General features: G+C 40.4%; 1 protein-coding gene across 1 annotated transcript in view; it reads right to left on the bottom strand.

The window, feature by feature from the left end:
- LOC122551042 (cilium assembly protein DZIP1-like) overlaps positions 1 to 19,098 on the bottom strand; it is a 191,868-nt gene that overhangs the window by 94,341 nt on the left and 78,429 nt on the right. Inside the window, exons 5-7 of the mRNA XM_087988540.1 lie at positions 14,530 to 14,614; positions 3,753 to 3,877; positions 2,588 to 2,749 (exon numbers count right to left, since the gene is read on the bottom strand). Coding sequence (XP_087844666.1) covers positions 2,588 to 2,749; positions 3,753 to 3,877; positions 14,530 to 14,614 — 372 coding nt within the window. The remainder of the gene's footprint in view (positions 1 to 2,587; positions 2,750 to 3,752; positions 3,878 to 14,529; positions 14,615 to 19,098) is intronic.

Below are 19,098 nucleotides of genomic sequence, written 5' to 3'. Positions count from 1 at the left end.
TGGTAACATATCTAAATTTGAAGACAATGCAAATGTAGTCTGGAGGGTGTGTTGCAACGAAGATATATTGAATCTGCACGGAGATATGGAATAGTTTGTGAGTGGGCAAAAAGCTTGGCAAATAGACTTTAATGAAAGGAACTGAGAGGTCAAAGACGATATATACTGATGTAAAAGTTGATTTATTTAAAGGTTCAATTTATAGGGTTGACTAATACACGGATATTAGTTTTCAGGGACTGAAATTCATGCTGCAGTTCAAAATACCGCATTATTAGCGGAAGTCGATTTGATCGCACAACTAATCCCAGGTAAAGAAGAAAAACATGATGAATTATGGTAATTCCCAGATAAAAGCAAGAGAAAAAAATGAATTACTGATAGTACATTTTATTTATACATACTGGTACGAGAATTTAACATGTCAAAGATTAATTGAAATCCTGCAAAATCACACTTGCACAAAATACGGAGATACAGGATTGAGGGTGATTTTGAAAGAAGATAGAGGGTGGTGGTTGAGAAATATTCATCCTGGAGTTCAGTTACTAGTGATGTACCGCAAAGATCTGTTTTGGGTCCACTGTTGTTTGTCATTTTTATAAATAACCTAGATGAGGGCCTAGAAGGATGGGTTATTAAATTTGTGGATGATATTAAGGTTGGTAGAGTTGTGGATAGTGCCGAAGGATGTTGTAGGTTACAGAGGGACATAGATAAGCTGCAGAGCTGGCTGAGAGGTGGAAAAAGGAGTTTAATGCGGAAGAGTGTGAGGTATTCACTTTGGAAGGAGTAACAGGAATGCAGAGCACTGGGCTAATGATAAGATTCTTGGTGGTCTACCTGTGCATAGAGATCTCGGTGTCCAGGTACATAGATCCTTGTAGGTTGCTACACAGGTTGATAGGGTTGTTAAGAAGGCATATGGGGTGTTAGCTTTTAATGGTACAGGGATTGATTTTGGAACCATGAGATCATGCTGCAGCTGTACAAAACTCTGGTTTTGTAACACTGCGTACAGTTCTGGTCACCGCATTATAGGAAGGATGTGGAAGCTTTGGAAAGGGATCAGAGGAGACATACTAGAATGTTGCCTAGTATGGAGAGAAGGTCTTCCAAGGAAAGGCTGAGGGACTTGAGGTTGCTTTCATTTGAGAGAAGGTTGAGAGGTGACTTAATTGAGAGAAGGTAAGATAATCAGAGGGTTACATAAGTTGGACAGTGAGAGCATTTTTCCTTAGATGGCGATGGCTAGCACGAGTGGACATAGCTTTAAATTGAGGGGTGATAGATATAGGACAGATGCCAGAGGTAGTTTCTTTACTCAGAGTAGGAGGGGTGTGGAACACACTGCCTGCAACAGTAGTAGACTTGCCAAGTTTAAGGGCATTTAAATGGTCATTGGATAGGCATATGGTCGGGAATGGAATAGTGTAGGTTAGATGGGCTTCAGATTGGTTCCACAGGTCGGCACGACATTGAGGGCAGAAGAGCCTGTACTGTGATGTAATGTTCTATTTTCTTTGTGTTAGACTTATGGGTGATTTTTAGCGATTGTGAATGATATTTTTTGCTGGTCTGCCCCAACCCCACGTCTCCCATAGGCCCCATTACTTATATTAAGTGATTTTCTATTAAGCCAGATTTCGCTGGAATGCAACTATGTTGTTATAGGAGAACTATCTATTATCTAAAAAGAGGGACTCCAAAGAGGTATAGCACTGAGAAATCTGAGTATTCTAATTCAAGAAATACAAAAGGTTAACATGTAGGTGCAGCAAATTAAGAAGGCAAATGGAATTTTGGTCTTTTGTGCGAGGGAAGTCTTGTTACAACTCTGCAGGGTGTTGATGAGGCCAAACGCGGAGCACTGTGTAGTTTTGGTCCTTATATTTAATAAAGGCAATGGAGGCAATTCAGAAGAGGTTCACTAAGCTGAATTCTGGGACAAGAGATTTGACTGATCAAGAAAGGCCAAATAGATTAGGCCTTTATTCATTGCCTTAGAAGAATGAGAGTTGATCATATTGAAACATATGCGATACTAAGAAAGCTTGACAAGATAGAAGTGAGAAGAAATTTCCACTAGTGGAGCAATGCCAGATTAGGTAACTCTCATTTAAAACTGAGATGCAAAGATATCTGCTCTCAGAGGGCAGTAAATGTCTGAAATTGTATACTCCAGAGAGTTGTGGAGGCTGAAATTATCTGGAAGTGGAGGTAGATAGATTTTTGAAATATTGAGGAGTTGAGGGCTATGATAAACTGGCACAGAAAAGAGGAATTGAAGACTTATCAGCCATAATCTTGTTATTTGGCAAAGCAGGCTTGAAGAACCTGGAGTTGTCTATTCGTGCTTCTATTTCTTAAGTAATAGGCCAACAATTTATGCTAAAATACAGGAGTTGCTCTGGTAGGAAGAGACAGTCGTTTAATGCAAAGCAAGGTTCCCCATGCATAAATGAGATTAATGATGACTAAAATAGTTTGTAATTGCTACCTAAAATCTCATTAAGTAGTTATTATGCAAGGAGAATAAGAATATTTGTTATTATATGCAAAAAATTGGACTATAAATTTACTTAACTCTTTCTAATGCAGCATTCTTTTCAGTCATTTCTTTAAACTCTTCAGCAAGCACTTCTTTCATTTTCTCCATCTCACTGTTCAGCTTCTTTTTTTCTTCCTCCTTCCACCTTTCAAAGCTTTTTGTTGTTTCATTTTCTTTCATTGTTCTTTTTTCAAGTTCCTATAATATATCAGGCAATGTTAAGTCTATAACGTGTAAAATGAATGTCTAAAGATGTTTTGTTGATTTCAAAGATAGCACAAGTTTCAGAAAAAATAAGTTCCTAAACATTGCATGCTCTAGGCATGTCCAAACAAACACCAGTGTGAAATTATACTAAAATTAAACAAAATAAAAGCATCTCAACACATGTATTTTTTTCAAATTCATCCAGACAGGGGAATTATTATTCAAATATTTCACTCAGAGCTAAGGATTTAAAGCTGTTCGTAGCATACAGGAACATATTTTCCTTGGTACTAATACCCAGCAGAGATGGTGGCATAGTACCATCTGGATTGGTAATCCAGAACCCCAAGCTAATGTTTATTTATTCATTCATTCATTGGATGAGAGCATCGCCAGCTAGGCATCAATTGCCCGTTCCAGAGAGCAGTTAAGAGTCAACCACGTCTTCCATCTCTGTAAAGGATGCAACAAAACTTCTTTCCAGGTGCAAGTACTCAGCATAATACACTCAGAATTACTCCAGAATGCTTTCCAATAGCACACGTTGCTCAATTTCAGCTTGCTTGCAAGTTGGATACATATCCCTTTAAGGGATTATTCTGCTGGAGCATCCACTTTACAATTCAATACTTGACTTTTTGTGGGTTGTGTGTGAATCCATTCACTGGACTTGTATGCTCCAACTTAGGAAGTGCAGCATGACATCAGCCAGTAGGCCATATAGCATGAAGGTAGTGCACAAATCGGACAGTTTCTAGCAAAAGCAGGGGATTCCTGTGCAGGTTCTCCTCTCAAGAGGGTGGAGCACTCAGCCAATTCTAAAATTAGAGGCACAGCCACAGGAGGGCACAAGGATAACATAAAGTTGCCTCCTGCAAGGAGATTCACATTTGTAAATAATTTTATTCAAACATGTTTAGTTTGCAATAGTTAAATATTAACTTTAACAGAAAATAGACAGCCTGGTACAAGATCTGTATTTTAGTAACCATACCTGAGAATGTGTTTTAAAATATAACTGCTTCTCAGCCTCTAGCTGGGACTGAGTATGTTGTAATTGCTTTTTCAGTTGATTTATTTCATCCTGGATTTTATCTGAATGATTCCTCTTCTGCATTTCTGTTGGCATAACAATTATGTGAATAAGCCACGAAGAATTGGCAAGGATTTCGAGCAGATATCAAACTGTAGTAGATGAAGCAAATCTTGAAATTAAAGATTTGAAATCCAAAAGTACAGATGATATACCTTTAGCGCATTTCTACAGGGAATCTTACAAAGGCTCCTTAGATAGCATTTTCCAAATCCACCATAATTACTACCTAGAAGGACAAAGGCAGCAGATGTATGGAAACACCACCTCATTCAAATTCTTCTCCAAGCCACAAACCATCTTGATTTGGAAATAAATCACTGTTTCTTCATTGTCACTGGGTCAAAATCCCTCCTTAATGACATTGTGAGTGTATCTACAACAAATGAACTATAGTGGCTCAAACTGGAAGCTCTCCACTATTGAAAATAAACAGAAAATAAATATTTTTGAACACTACCAAAGTCACACTTTTAGTAAGACCTTTTTTTTCAGTTAACAATACTCCATAAAACTCCTACACCCCGGTTACTAGCTTCCAATGTTTATACAATTATCATTCAAATTAACCCTTAATCTTTCTATCACGTGTTCCTTCATTCTATTCGGTCTCAGGCATCCCTTCAGACCTTATTAGACGAGAACAACTATCATCTTTTCAAGGGCAACTTGGAATGGACAATAATGCTGGACCAGCTAGTGAAGCCCAACTCCTTTGAATAAATAAAAAGAATCATGGCACAGTGAACATAGCACATGAATAGAAATAACTAAAGGTACCATAAAACTAGAGAGTGAATCTGTTTAGCATAATAAGAGAAAAGCTTTACAATCCCACATAAAAATCTTTGAAAACTGTATACTATGTTTAAGAATATTAAAAAAAAGGAGTAGGCCGTACAACCATTTGAGAAGAAAGTGAGGGCTGCAGTTGTGGATTGATCAGAGTCGAGAGTGCGATGCTGGAAAAGCACAGCAGGTTCAGGCAGCATCCGAGGAGCAGGAGAATCAACGTTTCAGGCAAGAGCCCTTCATCAAGAATGAGGCTATCCTCATTCCTGATGAAGAGCTCGTGCCCAAAACGTCAATTCTTCTGCTCCTAAGTTGCTGCTGACCTGCTGTGCTTTTCCAGCATCGCACTCTCAACTCATACAACTATTTGAACTAACTCTCTATTCAATCATGTCATGGTTGATATTTGAGCTCAATTTTCTGCCTGATTCCTTCAAAGAAAAATCTAATATGACCTTGAATATACTCAACAATTGACTATCCACAGGCCTCTAGTATAAGGAATTCGAAAGATTCAAAATTCTGAATAAAGAAAGCACTTCTTACTTCAATCTTAAATAATGAATGCACCATCTTGAGATTATACTTAGAGCTTCAAATCAGGAAAAATAGTTTCTTAATAGTTTTTTTTATTTTGATATTTTAATAGTTTTGATTTGGAGCTGTGAACTGGGAACTGGGAGCTAAAGCTGACATATGGACTGTGAGTAACAGCTTGTGTCATAAGGAAAACAGACCAAATGAGATTTTGTTTAGTCATGATGCCAGATCTGGAAGTTAATTGCAGGTTTGTTCTTGATCAAAAAGTCCTAAGGATGCATTTGTAACCAGGAACGAGCACAGATCGACACCTTCAGAAAATCAACCAATAAATCAATATCTCTGCCTATGGAACACCATATCATGAAAACCATTTTTAAATAATTTTGCCAGTTTTATAATTTTCCTTTATTTTCATGTAACTGTGTTTGTTTGTCTGCCTTTTATGTGACTGGGACTGAAAACTAGCAGAGTGGGAGGGAGGGAGAGTTAAGGACATGCAGGTGCTGGGCCTCCTCCATCGCCAATCCCTAACCATCCAAAACCTGGAGGAAGAACACCTCATCTTCTGCCTTGGGACCCTCCAACCACACATCATTAATGTGGAATTCACCAGTTTCCTCAATTCCCCTCCCCTCGCCTTATCCCAGATGCAATCTACCAACTCGGCACCGCCCTCAAGACCTGTCTTACCTGTCCATCTTCCTTCCCACATGTCTGCTCCACCCTCTCTCTGACTTATCACCATTACCCCCACCTTCATCTACCTATTGCGCTCTCAGCTACCTTCTCCCCAGCCCCACCCCCTACCCATTTATCTCACTACCTCCTTGGCTAACAAGCCTCATTCCTGATGAAGGGCTTATGCCTGAAATTTCAATTCCCCTGCTCCTCAGATGCTGCCTGACCTGCTGTGCTTTTCCAGCACCACATTCTCAACATCCTTATTGGTATAACCGTCTAAAATTGGCACAGGTTCACACGTACACTCCAAGGTGACATAATCGAAATGAATTACAGCAACTGGAGCTCACCAATGGTGCCAAAACTAAATAGTATCCAACAGTTATGTGTGAACTAGCACAAAGTCAATGCAGTTACAAAGACTGATGCATAACTGATTCCGTGTTTTGAAGACGATGTTGAAAAGGTTGGCCAAGCAACTTATTTTTCTAAGTTGGACTTCCTCAGAGGATACTGGCAGGTACCTTTTTCCGAAAGAGCGGAGACAATTTCGGCTTTCATAACACAGAATAAACTGTATCAATTTAAAGTTATGTCATTTGGTATGAAGAATGCGCCAGACACATTTTAGAGACTAACCAATAAAGTCATTTCCGAATTACCCAATCGTATCATACTTATAGGTGACCTGGTGAGTTTTAGTTACACATGATAGGAACATTTGCAACATTTATCAGAATGGTTCGATCAACTTCAGGAGGCAGTCTTGGTGATAAACCTGGTTAAAAGTGAATTTGTCAAAGACCAAGTTAGCTTCCTGGGCCATGTTATTGGACATGGACAAATGGCCCCACAGAATGCAAAAACAAAAGTAGTTGGGGAGTTTTTTATACCATCGACAAAAAGAGCAGTATTATGAAACCTGGAATTGAATGGATTTTATTGATCACTCATCCCAAATTTTAGCAGTGAGGCTGCTCCCTTCACTGAATTTCTAAAGAAAGGCAAGATGTTTCAGTGGACAGCAGACTGTCAGAAGGTATTTGACAGCCTGAAAGCTGTGTTATCCACTACCCCGGTGTTAGCCACATCCAATTACACAAAACCATTCAAGATGGCTATCAATGCAAGTGATGTGGGTGTTGGTACTGTGCTCTTACAGGAAGATGATGAGAAGATAAAGAGAGTCATTGGGTATTTCTCCAGGAAAGTGAACATTCATTAGCAGAAATATCCAATAGTTGAGAAGTACACTTTGAACGTGGTGTTGGCATTACAGCATTTCAATGTTTATGTTACCAGTTATCTTGAGACAATCATATACACTGTTCATAACCCATTGAAGTTTGTGAAGAAATTTAAGGATAAAAATTCCAGACTGTTTAGCTGGAGCTTGTTGTTACAGCCATTCACTTTGAAAATTGTGCAGGTGGCAGGACGAGAAAACGTGATTGTCGATGCATTGTCAAAACTTGAATGAGAAACGGAGGCGTTACGTGATAGGAGTAAAACTGGCAGAAACAGAATGTGGTCGTGCATGTTTGCATATTTATTGCCATTGTAATGTTTATGTGTGCTGTCACGTACTAACAATTTAAGGCTAAGGGGTTTTAAAATGAAGCCATCTTTAGATATTGATGGTTTTTTTTTAAAGGGGAGGTATGGTGATGTTGCCCCATCAACAAGGTTGTGTTGACCTTGGTTTTTTATCAGAAACATTTTATGACACAGGTTCTGAATGTCTGGCTTAATTTGCTTGAAGAAGCTTTTAAGTTTAAAAAATAAATGCACAATGAAAAGAGAGTGGCCAGTTCTCCTAGCTCAGATTTACTCTGGTTTGGTTTGGTTTGGATTTTTAGCAATTTGGTTGTTCAGAGAAAGCGGTCAGTCAGTTTTGTTTGAGGCTGCTGGTCAAATAAACAGCTATATGGAAGGAGGTGTTCCATGCTGAATCTCTCTGACATCTCTCCTGTAAGAACTTTTGTTTGATTTTTCCTTTCTTTGCCAACGGGTGTTTATAGGGATTTGAGTAAGTAGTTGGAACCGCATCATTAAGTTGAGATAAACTGTACAGAGTTCGGATAGGTTAAGTTATTCAATATTCTGTTCTCTTTTGTTTGTGTTTCATTCGGTAGTCTTGCAAATAAATTCTGTTTTGTTTAAAACTGAATGGTTGGACCAGCTCTATCGCTCCTGGAATATCCATGTTACACCTGCTTAAAACAACTAGCAAAGTTAGGGTCGAGGATACTTTCTTGAAATGTTTTGTGGGGGTCTGGCCTGGTCCATAACAGGTGGCTGACATGCCACAAATCAGCATGAGTTTGTATGGAGATTATAAGGAGTCATGGGCATGGTTTGCTTTGTGTTGACTTTGAGATGATAAGGATGTTCTAACCAGCCATGAGGGTGGGTATGGGGTCATGAGTTAGTCGTGAGTGGACATGGAGTGATGTGATCATGAGTGGTTGGAGAAATGCATTTAATAGAGTTGGCAAGGGAGAATGGAGTTGATAATATGAATCAAAAGGTGGGGGTGGTCAGGTATGAGATATGAAAGTCAGGACACTCTCTACCTAGGAGGATCTGCCCACCTACGAAATTTCCTACCGTGAGCTACCCACTTCAACGCTGAAAATATGGCCTTCATCCAAAAGTCACAGAGAGGGATAAGGACTGTCAAGATTCTGTAATAATTACAAACTAAAATGTTTATTTAATTCTGAATTAGAGTACAGTTGAGGGTCTAGAAGATGTCCACTTAGCACTACTTTATGTATTCATTTTGCCATGGAAACTGACTTTGAGAGGGTAAGAGTCCATAGGAATCTAGTATAGAAGTGTGCTGCAGGATTTCCTCAATATCAGTGCAGCCCATGGACAGGGTCTGCATGCAAAAATATGAGAGGAGTGAGATAGAGGCTGCATCTTTTTATTGTTTGCTATGCAATATTCAGGTGGGAGCTGGGCATGGTAGCACAACTGCCTCACAGCGCTAGGGGCCCATGTTTAATTCTAGTCTTGGATGACTGTGTGTGCAGTTTGCACATTCTCCCTGTATCTATGAGAAAGGGAACAAGAGTTGGGAATAGCTCTGTTCATAGAACGAAGTATAACTCTGTTAGGGGATTTTCAGTTATCCTATGAGTTGAATAGGGATTTTGCAGTTTACAGTATAATTTGTCTTCTGAAATAGTATTTAGTCAATGTTGTTTCCAGTTTGTTTCTAACAAGAATCCCTGGAATGATAATCCTGGAATGGTAGGCCTAACATACAATGTAAGGCTGAGGATCCTGAGAATGTATTCATTTGAGTTTAGAAGGTTGAGGGGTGATCTAATAGAAACTTACAAGATAATGCATGGCTTAGAAAGGGTGGATGCTGGAAATTTGTTTCCGTTAGGCAGGGAGACTAGGACCCATGGCACAGGCTTAGAATTAGAGGCGGTCAATTTAGAATGGAAATGAGGAGACATTTCTTCAGCCAGAGTGGTGGGCCTGTGGAATTCGTTGCCACGGAGTGCAGTGGAGTCTGGGATGTTAAATATCTTCAAGGCAGAGATTCATAAATTCTTGATCTCGCAAGGAATTAAGGGATACGGGGAGAGTGCGGGTAAGTGGAGTTGAAATGCCCATCAGCTGTGATTAAATGGCGGAGTGGACTCATAGAGTCATAGAGCCATAGAGATGTATAGCATGGAAACATTCGGTCCAGCCCGTCCATGCTGACCAGATATCCCAACCCAATCTAGTCCCACCTGCCAGCACCCGGCCCATATCCTTCCAAACCCTTCCTATTCATATACCCATCCAAATGCCTCTTAAATGTTGCAATTGTACCAGCCTCCACCACTTCCTCTGGCTGCTCATTCCATACACGAAAAAGTTGCCCTGTAAGTCTCTTTTATTCCTTTCCCCGCTCACCCGAAACCTATGCCCTCTAGTTCTGGACTCCCCGACCCCAGGGAAAAGACTTTTGTCTATTTATCCTATCCATGCCCCTCATAATTTTGTAAACCTCTACAAGGTCACCCCTCAGCCTCCGACGCTCCAGGGAAAACAACCCCAGCCTGTTCAGCCTCTCCTTATAGCTCAAATCCTCTAACCGTGGCAACATCCTTGTAAAACTTTTCTGAACCATTTCAAGTTTCACAACATCTTTCCGATAGGAAGGAGACCAGAATTGCACCCAATATTCCAACAGTGGCCTAACCAATGTCCTGTACAGTCGCAACATAACCTCCCAACTCCTGTACTCAATACTCTGACTAATAAAGGAAAGCATAACAAATGCCTTCTTCATTATCCTATGTACCTGCGACTCCACTTTCAAGGAGCTATGAACCTGCACTCCAAGGTCTTTTTGTTCAGCAACACTCCCTGGGACCTTACCATTAAGTGTATAAGTCCTGTTAAGAGTTGCTTTCCCAAAACTCTATCTGCCACCTCTCAGCCCATTGGCCCATCTGGTCAAGATCCTGTTGTAATCTGAGGTCATCCTTTTCGCTGTCCACTACACCTCCAATTTTGGTGTCATCTGCAAATTTACTAACTGTACCTCTTATGCTCGCATCCAAATCATTTATGTAAGTGACAAAAAGTAGAGGACCCAGCACCGATCCTTGTGGCACTCCACTGGTCACAAGCCTCTAGTCTGAAAATAACCCTCCACCACCACCCTCTGTCTTCTACCTTTGAGCCAGTTCTGTATCCAAATGGCTTGTTCACCCTGTATTCCGTGAGATCTAACCTTGCTAATCAGTCTCCCATGGGAAACCTTGTCGAACGCCTTACTGAAGTCCATGTAGATCACATCTACCACTCTGCCCTCATCTATCCTCTTTGTTACTTGCTCAAAAAACTCAATCAAGTTTGTGAGACATGATGTCCCACGCACAAGGCCACTTTGACTATCTCTAATCAGTCCATGCCTTTCCAAATACATGTACATCCTGTCCCTCAGGATTCCCTCCAACAAATTGCCCACCACCGACGTCAGGCTCACTGGTCTACAGTTTCCTGGCTTGTCGTTACCACCCTTCTTAAACAGTGGCACCACGTTAGCCAATCTCCAGTCTTCCGGCACCTCACCTGTGACTATCGATGATACAAATATCTCAGCAAGAGGTCCAGCAATCATTTCTCTAGCTTCCCACAGAGTTCTAGGGTGCACCTGATCAGGTTCTGGGGAATTATCCACCTTTACCCGTTTCAAGACATCCAATACTTCCTCCTCTGTAATATGGACACTTTGTAAGGTGTCACCATCTATTTCCCTACAGTCTATATCTTCCATATCCTTTTCCACAGTAAATACTGATGCAAAATACTTATTTAGTATCTCCCCCATTTTCTGCGGCTCCATGCAAAGGTCGCCTTGCTGATCTTTGAGGGGCCCTATTCTCTCCCTAGTTACCCTTTTGTCCTTTATGTATTTGTAAAAACTCTTTGGATTCTACTTAATTCTACTTGCCAAAGCTATCTCATGTCCCCTTTGTGCCCTCCTCATTTCCCTCTTAAGTATACTCCTACTTCCTTTATACTCTTCAAAGGATTCACTTGATCTATCCTGTCTATACCTTACATATGCTTCCTTTTTTTTCTTAATCAATCCCTCAATTTCTTTAATCATCCAGCCTTTCCTTTCACCCTGACAGGAATATACTTTCTCTGGATTCTCGTTATCTCATTTCTGAAGGCTTCCCATTTTCTAGTCGTCCCTTTACCTGCGAACATCTGCCCCCAATCAGCTTTCGAAAGTTCTTGCTTAAACCGTCAAAATTAGCCTTTCTCCAATTTAGAACTTCTACTTTTAGGTCTGGTCTGTCCTTTTCCATCATTGTTTTAAATCTAATAGAATTATAGTCGCTGGCCCCAAAGTGCTCCCCCACTGACACCTCAGTCACCTGCCCTGCCTTATTTCTCAAGAGTAGGTCAAGTTTTGCACCTTCTCTAGTAGGTACATCCACATACTGAATCAAAACATTGTCTTGTACACACTTATTCCTCTCCATCTAAATCCTTAACACAATGGCAGTCCCAGTCTATGTTTGGAAAGTTAAAATCCCCTACCATAACCACCTTAGTATTCTTACAGATAGCTGAGATCTCCTTACAAGTTTGTTTCTCAATTTCCCTCTGACTATTAGGGGGTCTATAATACAATCCCAATAAGGTTATCATCCCTTTCTTATTTCTCAGTTCCACCCAAATAACTTCCCTGGATGTATTTCTGGGAAAATCCTCTCTCAGCACAGCTGTAATGCTATCCCTTATCAAAAATGCCACTCCCCCTCCTCTCTTGCCTCCCTTTCTATCCTTCCTGTAGCATTTGTATCCGGAACATTAAGCTGCCAGTCTTGCCCATCTCTGAGCCATGTTTCTGTAATTGCTATGATATCCCAGTACCATGTTCCTAACCATGCCCTGAGTTCATCTGCCTTCCCTGTTAGACTCCTTGCATTGAAATAAGTGCAGTTTAATTTATTAGTCCTACCTTGCTCCTGCCTGCCCTGGCTGTTTGACTTGCTTCTGTTCTCAACTGTACCAGTCTCAGATTGATCTCTTTCCTCACTATCTCCTGGGTCCCACCTCCACCCCCACCCCACCCCAAACCCATCCTCCCACCACCCCCACCTTACTAGTTTAAATTCAGCCGAGCAGCTCTAGCAAACTTCCCTGCCAGTATATTAGTCCCCTTCCAATTTAGGTGTAATCCGTCATTCTTGTACGGGCCACCTCGACTCCAAATGAGATTCCAATGATCCAAAAATGTGAATCCTTCTCTCATACACCAGCTCCTCAACCAAGTATTCATCTGCTCTATCCTCCTATTCCTGCCCTCACCAGCTCATAGCACCGAGAGTAATCCAGACATTACTACTCCCAAGGACCTCCTTTTTAAATTTCTGCCAACTCTGTAATCTCCCTTCAGAATCTCAACCTTTTCCCTTCCTATGTCATTGGTTCAAATGTGGACAATGACCTCTTGCTGGCCCCTCTCCCCAGTGAGAACATTCTGCACCCTCTATGAGACATCCTTGATCCTGGCACTAAGGAAGCAGCACACCATTCTGCCTCTTTGCTGCTGGCCACAGAAACGTCTGTCTGTACCTCGGACTGCAGAATCCCCGAACACAATTGATCTCTTGGAACCCGACGTGCCCCTCGTTGCATAGGAGCCAGTTTCAATGCCAGAAACTTGGCTGTTCGTGCTACGTTCCCCTGAGAATCCATTTTCCAAAACAGCATACCTGTTTGAAATGGGTATATCCACAAAAGACTCCTGCACTAGCTGCCTACCTCTCTTACCTTGCCTGGAGTTAACCCATCTATGTGACTGTATCTGAGACATTCCCTCCTTCCTATAACTGCCATCCATCACATACTGTTGCTGTTGCAAATTCCTCATTGCTTCTTACTGTCTCTCCAACCTATCCATTTGATCTGATAAGATTCGCAGCCTACAGCATTTATGACAAATATAATCTGCAGTAACCCTTTAACCCTCTTTAAACTCCCACATCTGACAAGAAGTACATATCACTCTATTAAAAGCCATTTTTGTTCCTTCACAATCTACAGACCCAGAAAATAACACCGTCTTATTCCTCAATAAACACTGCCCCAGGTTAAATTAATAACTATGGCTTATATTTTAAGTTTAATCAAGAGACATATCTCTGAAAAACATATAATCAAGAAAGAACCCACTCTACTCACTACTGCAGATTCTCTATGGGCCACACTTAAAAACAACCATTAACTTATCTGATTCTGTGGTGTGAACTTCGCCCAACAGTTCCTCCAAGATCAGTTGTGAATTTCACTGCTTGGGCCGAATGGCCTTACTTCCACTCTTATGTCTTATGGTCGTAGGAAAAGTTTAAAACTTGAAATATTGCTGTGATCTTTTCAGTCATTCACTGGAGATTCAAATTTATTTTTAAAGTATACTGATTCCCACAGCAATCTCTCACCATAACGCACTCCTCTCATCCAACGGACCAATCTAATAAAGCTTTGCTTTATACCCCCAAGGCAAGTACTAAAACAAATCCCTTAAATCAGAAGACCAAAACTGTTCACAATTTATCAGGTGCATTAAGTATTGAAGTAACAATACCATCACATTTACAGTGGCTTTTTGCTCGTCATTAAATCACACGAAGTAAGTACTTGTATTTTAGTTTACATGTAGATATAAAATGAATTGAAAACTATGTTAAAAAAATCTGCAAACAGAACAAATAAAAGGACAAAGTGATTGTGGTTAAATCAAAGGTTGCATGGATGAAGTTTAACTTTCAGAACCTTAACAAAATTCACTGTAACTAATAGGTCATTGAGAAATCAATCTAACATCAGAGGTCATCAATTGGTGATGCAAGGCCCTTAATAGGCTTAAGGGTTTTGGGGGTGCACTGCATAATGTCTCTCCTATACAATTGAGCTGACAGAAAGGCTAGGATGGGTGGGCAGGCAGTAGAAAGGCCATTTGCTGCATTTTCTGAGCAGCCATCTTCAAATATGCCAACTGGTGGCATAAAAGCCAGTTCTTAGTATGGTACCAATCTCTTGACATATGTTTCTTATATTCACATTTAATTATAGAAATGGAAGATCAATTAAACTGGTTTATATTGAGATGATCAACACTTACCAACATCAGTATTATTTGGGTGCCGACGCTGAATGTGACTTTGCAAAAAGAAACTGTTCATAAATGTTTTGTCACAATATGGGCACTGTAAAAACAATAAAAGGTTAAATTTACATCTAATAATAAACCAAACAATTCAAAACACAGTGAAGTTCTTCCTTGATTAAGGAATGACAGTTTTTATTTCAAATACATTTTTAATTATAGTGATGTAATTTTTTTAGAAGTTGTGAATTGTGAGTTGTGAATCTGGTAGCACTGATTTTGAGTACTGTGAAAAAAATTTGTCCAAGCTTCTCATCTAATAGGACAAAAACACCATTGTGATGGGGAATAACATTTTTATACTGTATGAGAAACAGCATTGATTGGTTAGAAAACTGATCCTGATTAACAGAGGTGTTGCAGTAGAGAATGTACCAGGTGGATGATAAGTGACAGTTAACTGCAAAACCTGTTTCAATTTAAACCAAGCAGGTTGATTCTGATTAATAAAGACATTGCCTTAGGGAATCAGAGTGCAGCTGTGCATATTTTGTTAAATTGAAACAGGTACAAGGTGTGTACATCTATAGGGCTGACCTAACATACGTAGCTTAAAGTACATGCAAGTGTAGATGCTGCAATCCCAAATGACAATATTGAATTTGTTGTCAGCATAATTCTTAATGCACACATTATTATTTAGCAAACGTTGTCCAATTGCACAATAACACCTAATAATGGACACCATTGACTTTTACAAGTATTTACTGGTTGGTATAGTCAGTGCCTTTTCTGTAATGAACAGGTGAAGAGATGCGCTGTTTAATACAGTTTACAAGTCTTTGAACAGATGGTCTACATATCTTGAATCACATTGTACACTAAAATTCATATATTGTATTACTCATTTGTGAGATAAGCAGAACTTCTTTTTGACATGATGGGCAACAAATACCACTTGTTGCTACTGCATGCTACCAGCATGAAACAGCTAGCTTCACCTGTGGCTCAGTTTTTGAGATACCTTAACCTGAGAAAGACTTTTCAGGATTGAAAGTGGTAGCCTTAGGCCCACTTATGAGGTGTGTGATATGCAAATTTCTCATGGAACTTAACAAAGATGTTAGCGACATCTTGCCACACAGTGAATCCCATGGCAACATCATATATCTGTAGATACATGATGTCATTAAAACTGAACTTAAGAAGAGAGTTACTGAATTTATAAATCCAGTGTATATGCAATTCACACAATAGTGGTAGCTGTAGATCACCACGATTTAGAACTGTCATGTAAACATAGCAAGACCTGATAAATATTTTAATTTGGGCTTACAAGTGATAAGTAACATTCATACCAATAAACATCTAAATGACAGAATGTAACAAGCGCTCTTGGCATTCAATTACATCACCGATCCCACCTATCAAGATTCTGGGGTACCATTAAGCAGAAGCTAACCTGGACTAACCATGTAAATACTATGGCTACAACTGCAGTCAGAGGCGAAGAATCCTGCACTGAGTAACTCACCCCCAGACTCCCCATCTATAAGTCAAATGTATAATGGATAACCCCACTTGCCTGGATGGATGCAGCTCCAATAATACTGAAGAAGTGCGATGCCATCCAGGACATAGCAGCCAGGTTGATTAATATGAGATGCACAAATATTCAACTCATCCACCACCGATGCTCAGTCCCAACAGTGTATGTTATTTACAAGATGCACTGCAGAAATTCTCTTCGGCTCATTGAGAAGAAAACCTTCCAAACCCACTACAACTACAAGGACAAGATCAGCAGATACATGGGAATTCTACTATCTGCAAGGTTCCCTCCAAGTCAATCAACAGTCTGTCTTCGAAATAAATCACCAATCCTTCATTGCCACTGGATGAAAGTCATGGAATTCCCTCCCCAATAGCCTTGTGGGTGCAGGTACATTAGGTTCAAAAAGGCAGGTCACCTTCTCAATGGTAACCAGGAATGGTGTTAAATGGTTCCCAGCTGAAGTCCATGTCCCATGAATGATTAAGAAGTCTACAGCTTCCTTGAGTGGTGTACTGGTGAACAGGCTAGCAATGTCAAATAAACACATGGACAAGACTTTGCTATCAATATACAAATCCTAGCAAACATGAAGGAATCCCTCCCTATCCACGTGGAAAACCACTCAAACCTGCTTCCAGCAAATCACCCAACCTTTGGCCAATTCATGCTCTGCAGAAGTGGTCAGAGACATGATAGGACATAAAGGAACATTACACTCATGTGCCTTGGGCAGCCCATTCATGTAAGGAAACATGTCATGAGTATGGACCCTATTGTATATATATCACCCCAGCAGCTAGCTGACCTTACTCAAGTGCATCAAGTGATTTATTAAGCTTGATTTCAAGCAAGGTTCCAGTCATGCAAAGCATTCATATCCAATGGATATGAATTTGGACCTTTCATTCTGGTATGTATATTTTTGATATGATGACACTAATTAAGGTTGACTATTCTTGCTCCTTTGTCAGATTTGCAATTGCAGATCTGTATGTTTGGGTTAGCCTTTAGGCCTTGCAATGCTCCCAGACATTTATATTGCACATGAACACTGATCTCACTTAGACAAAGTTGTGTAGCATCTTGTAACACAACAAAAAAAATCAAATTCTTACAGAAAAATTGTATTCAAAGATTAATTTGTTAATATGTAACATACATAATCTGCAAAATGTAGTCTCACTCAACTTCTATGCTGTTTTTAGATTATGAGATATGGTTTAAAAACAGAAATCTCCTGCAGCCAGAGTGCAGAAAATTAGCAATTGAATTAAAGGGAAGTTTATGGGTATGTCTTCAAACTTAGTCCAGTAAAAACTTTTCTTATAGCTTCCTAGATGGATAAACCAATAAATCAACTGAAGACAAAGCAGCTCATACAAACTTATTAGAAATGACATAGCAGGGACCAATTTGCTGTAAACAAAAACCTCTCACATTTTTTTGAATGACTGGACTGCAAAGGGAGCCATTTCCTTCTCCATTGCATGCCTCTGTCAACCAATGGCACCCTTTTTACCCGGTAGTATAAACTGTCATAATTATTTGAACATTGCCATTTTTGAGTTTACTCTCATAGCTGCAAGGGGAAAACCCTTGGCAATATACATCGCTTTCCAGCAGTACTTTTTAAACATATTTTAAGATGATCTGCATGGCTTGACATCATATGATTTGCGCTCATCAGATGAGAATCCTTCAATAACACCTTTAACAATTTTGACCAACTGAGATTTTGGACTGTTCAGGTTCAAAGTATCGACATTCTACTGTCTCACCCAATCCCTGGCTTTTGGACCCATCCCTAATATTCTGATACTTCACCACACCCTCACACACTTACCAATGTTGCCGACTTGATACTATGCCTGTCTCTTCTAGAGTGAGATTGCACAGAATACAAGAGAGAAGAACAGACACATCAGAGAGCTGTGGAGTGTGTAGAGGCATTGGTAGTGTTTTTTCAGGAATCATTTGAGTCAGGGAGGGTCCCAACGGGTTGTTTAAGAAAGGAGGGAGACAGAAGATGGGAATTTATTGGCTGGTTAACCTGACCTCAATCATTGGTAAGATTTTAGAGCCCGTTATTAAGGATGAGATTGTGGAGTACTTGGAAATGTACAGTAAAATTTGGCTAAGTCAGCACAGCTTCATCAAGGGCTGGTCATGCCTAACAAATCTGCTGGAATACTTTGACAAGGTACCAAGCAAGTTAGACTAAGGAGAGCCAATGGGCATGATCCATTTACATTTCCAAAAAGCCTTTGACAAGGTACTGCACTTGAGGCTGTTAAATAAACTAAGAGTTCATTGTGTTGGGGCAAGGTACTGGCATGGATAGAGGATTAGCTGGCTGGTAGAAGGCAGAGTGTGGGGACAAAGGAATCTTTTTCAGGATGGCAACTGGCGACTCGTGGGGTTCTAGTGTTGGAACAACTATTCACGTTGTATATTAATGACCTGGGTGAAGGAACTGAGAGCATTGTTGCTAGGTTTGTAGATGACACAAAGATAGCTGGAGGGACAGGTCATGTTCAGGTGGAAAGGCTGCAGAAAAACGTAGACAGGCTAGGAGGTTGGGCAAAGGAGATTTATCAGGATTCTGCCAGGGCTGGAGGGTCTGAAAGAGGAAAGCTACTGACACCGGACAACCCACTTCTACCTCCTCCCCAAAATCCACTAACTAGACTGCCCTGGCAAGCACACCATATCAGCCTGTACTTGCCCCACTGAACTCATTTTCTCTTCCTCCATCCTCTCTCCACTTGCCTAGACCCTGTCCACCTACTTCTACGATTTTCTGATGCCCTCCACCATACTGACAATTTCCAGTTCCTTGGCCCTAACTGCCTCCTGTTCATCAATGATGTCCAATCCCACTACACCACCATCCCCCACCAGGATGGTCTGCAAGCTCATGGCTTCTTCCTTGACCAGAGACCTGAGCACTCCCCATCCATCACCACTCTCCTCTGCCTGGCTGAACTGGTTCTCTCACTAAACAATTTCTCCTTTAATTCATCTCACTT

The sequence above is a fragment of the Chiloscyllium plagiosum genome, unplaced genomic scaffold (assembly GCF_037043375.1).
Source record: "Chiloscyllium plagiosum isolate Xiang-an unplaced genomic scaffold, Cpla_swu_hap1 HiC_scaffold_6, whole genome shotgun sequence".
Taxonomy (NCBI): domain Eukaryota; kingdom Metazoa; phylum Chordata; class Chondrichthyes; order Orectolobiformes; family Hemiscylliidae; genus Chiloscyllium; species Chiloscyllium plagiosum.
The sequence above is the reverse complement of the archived record's forward strand: the minus strand, read 5'-3'. Positions and strand labels throughout refer to the sequence as shown.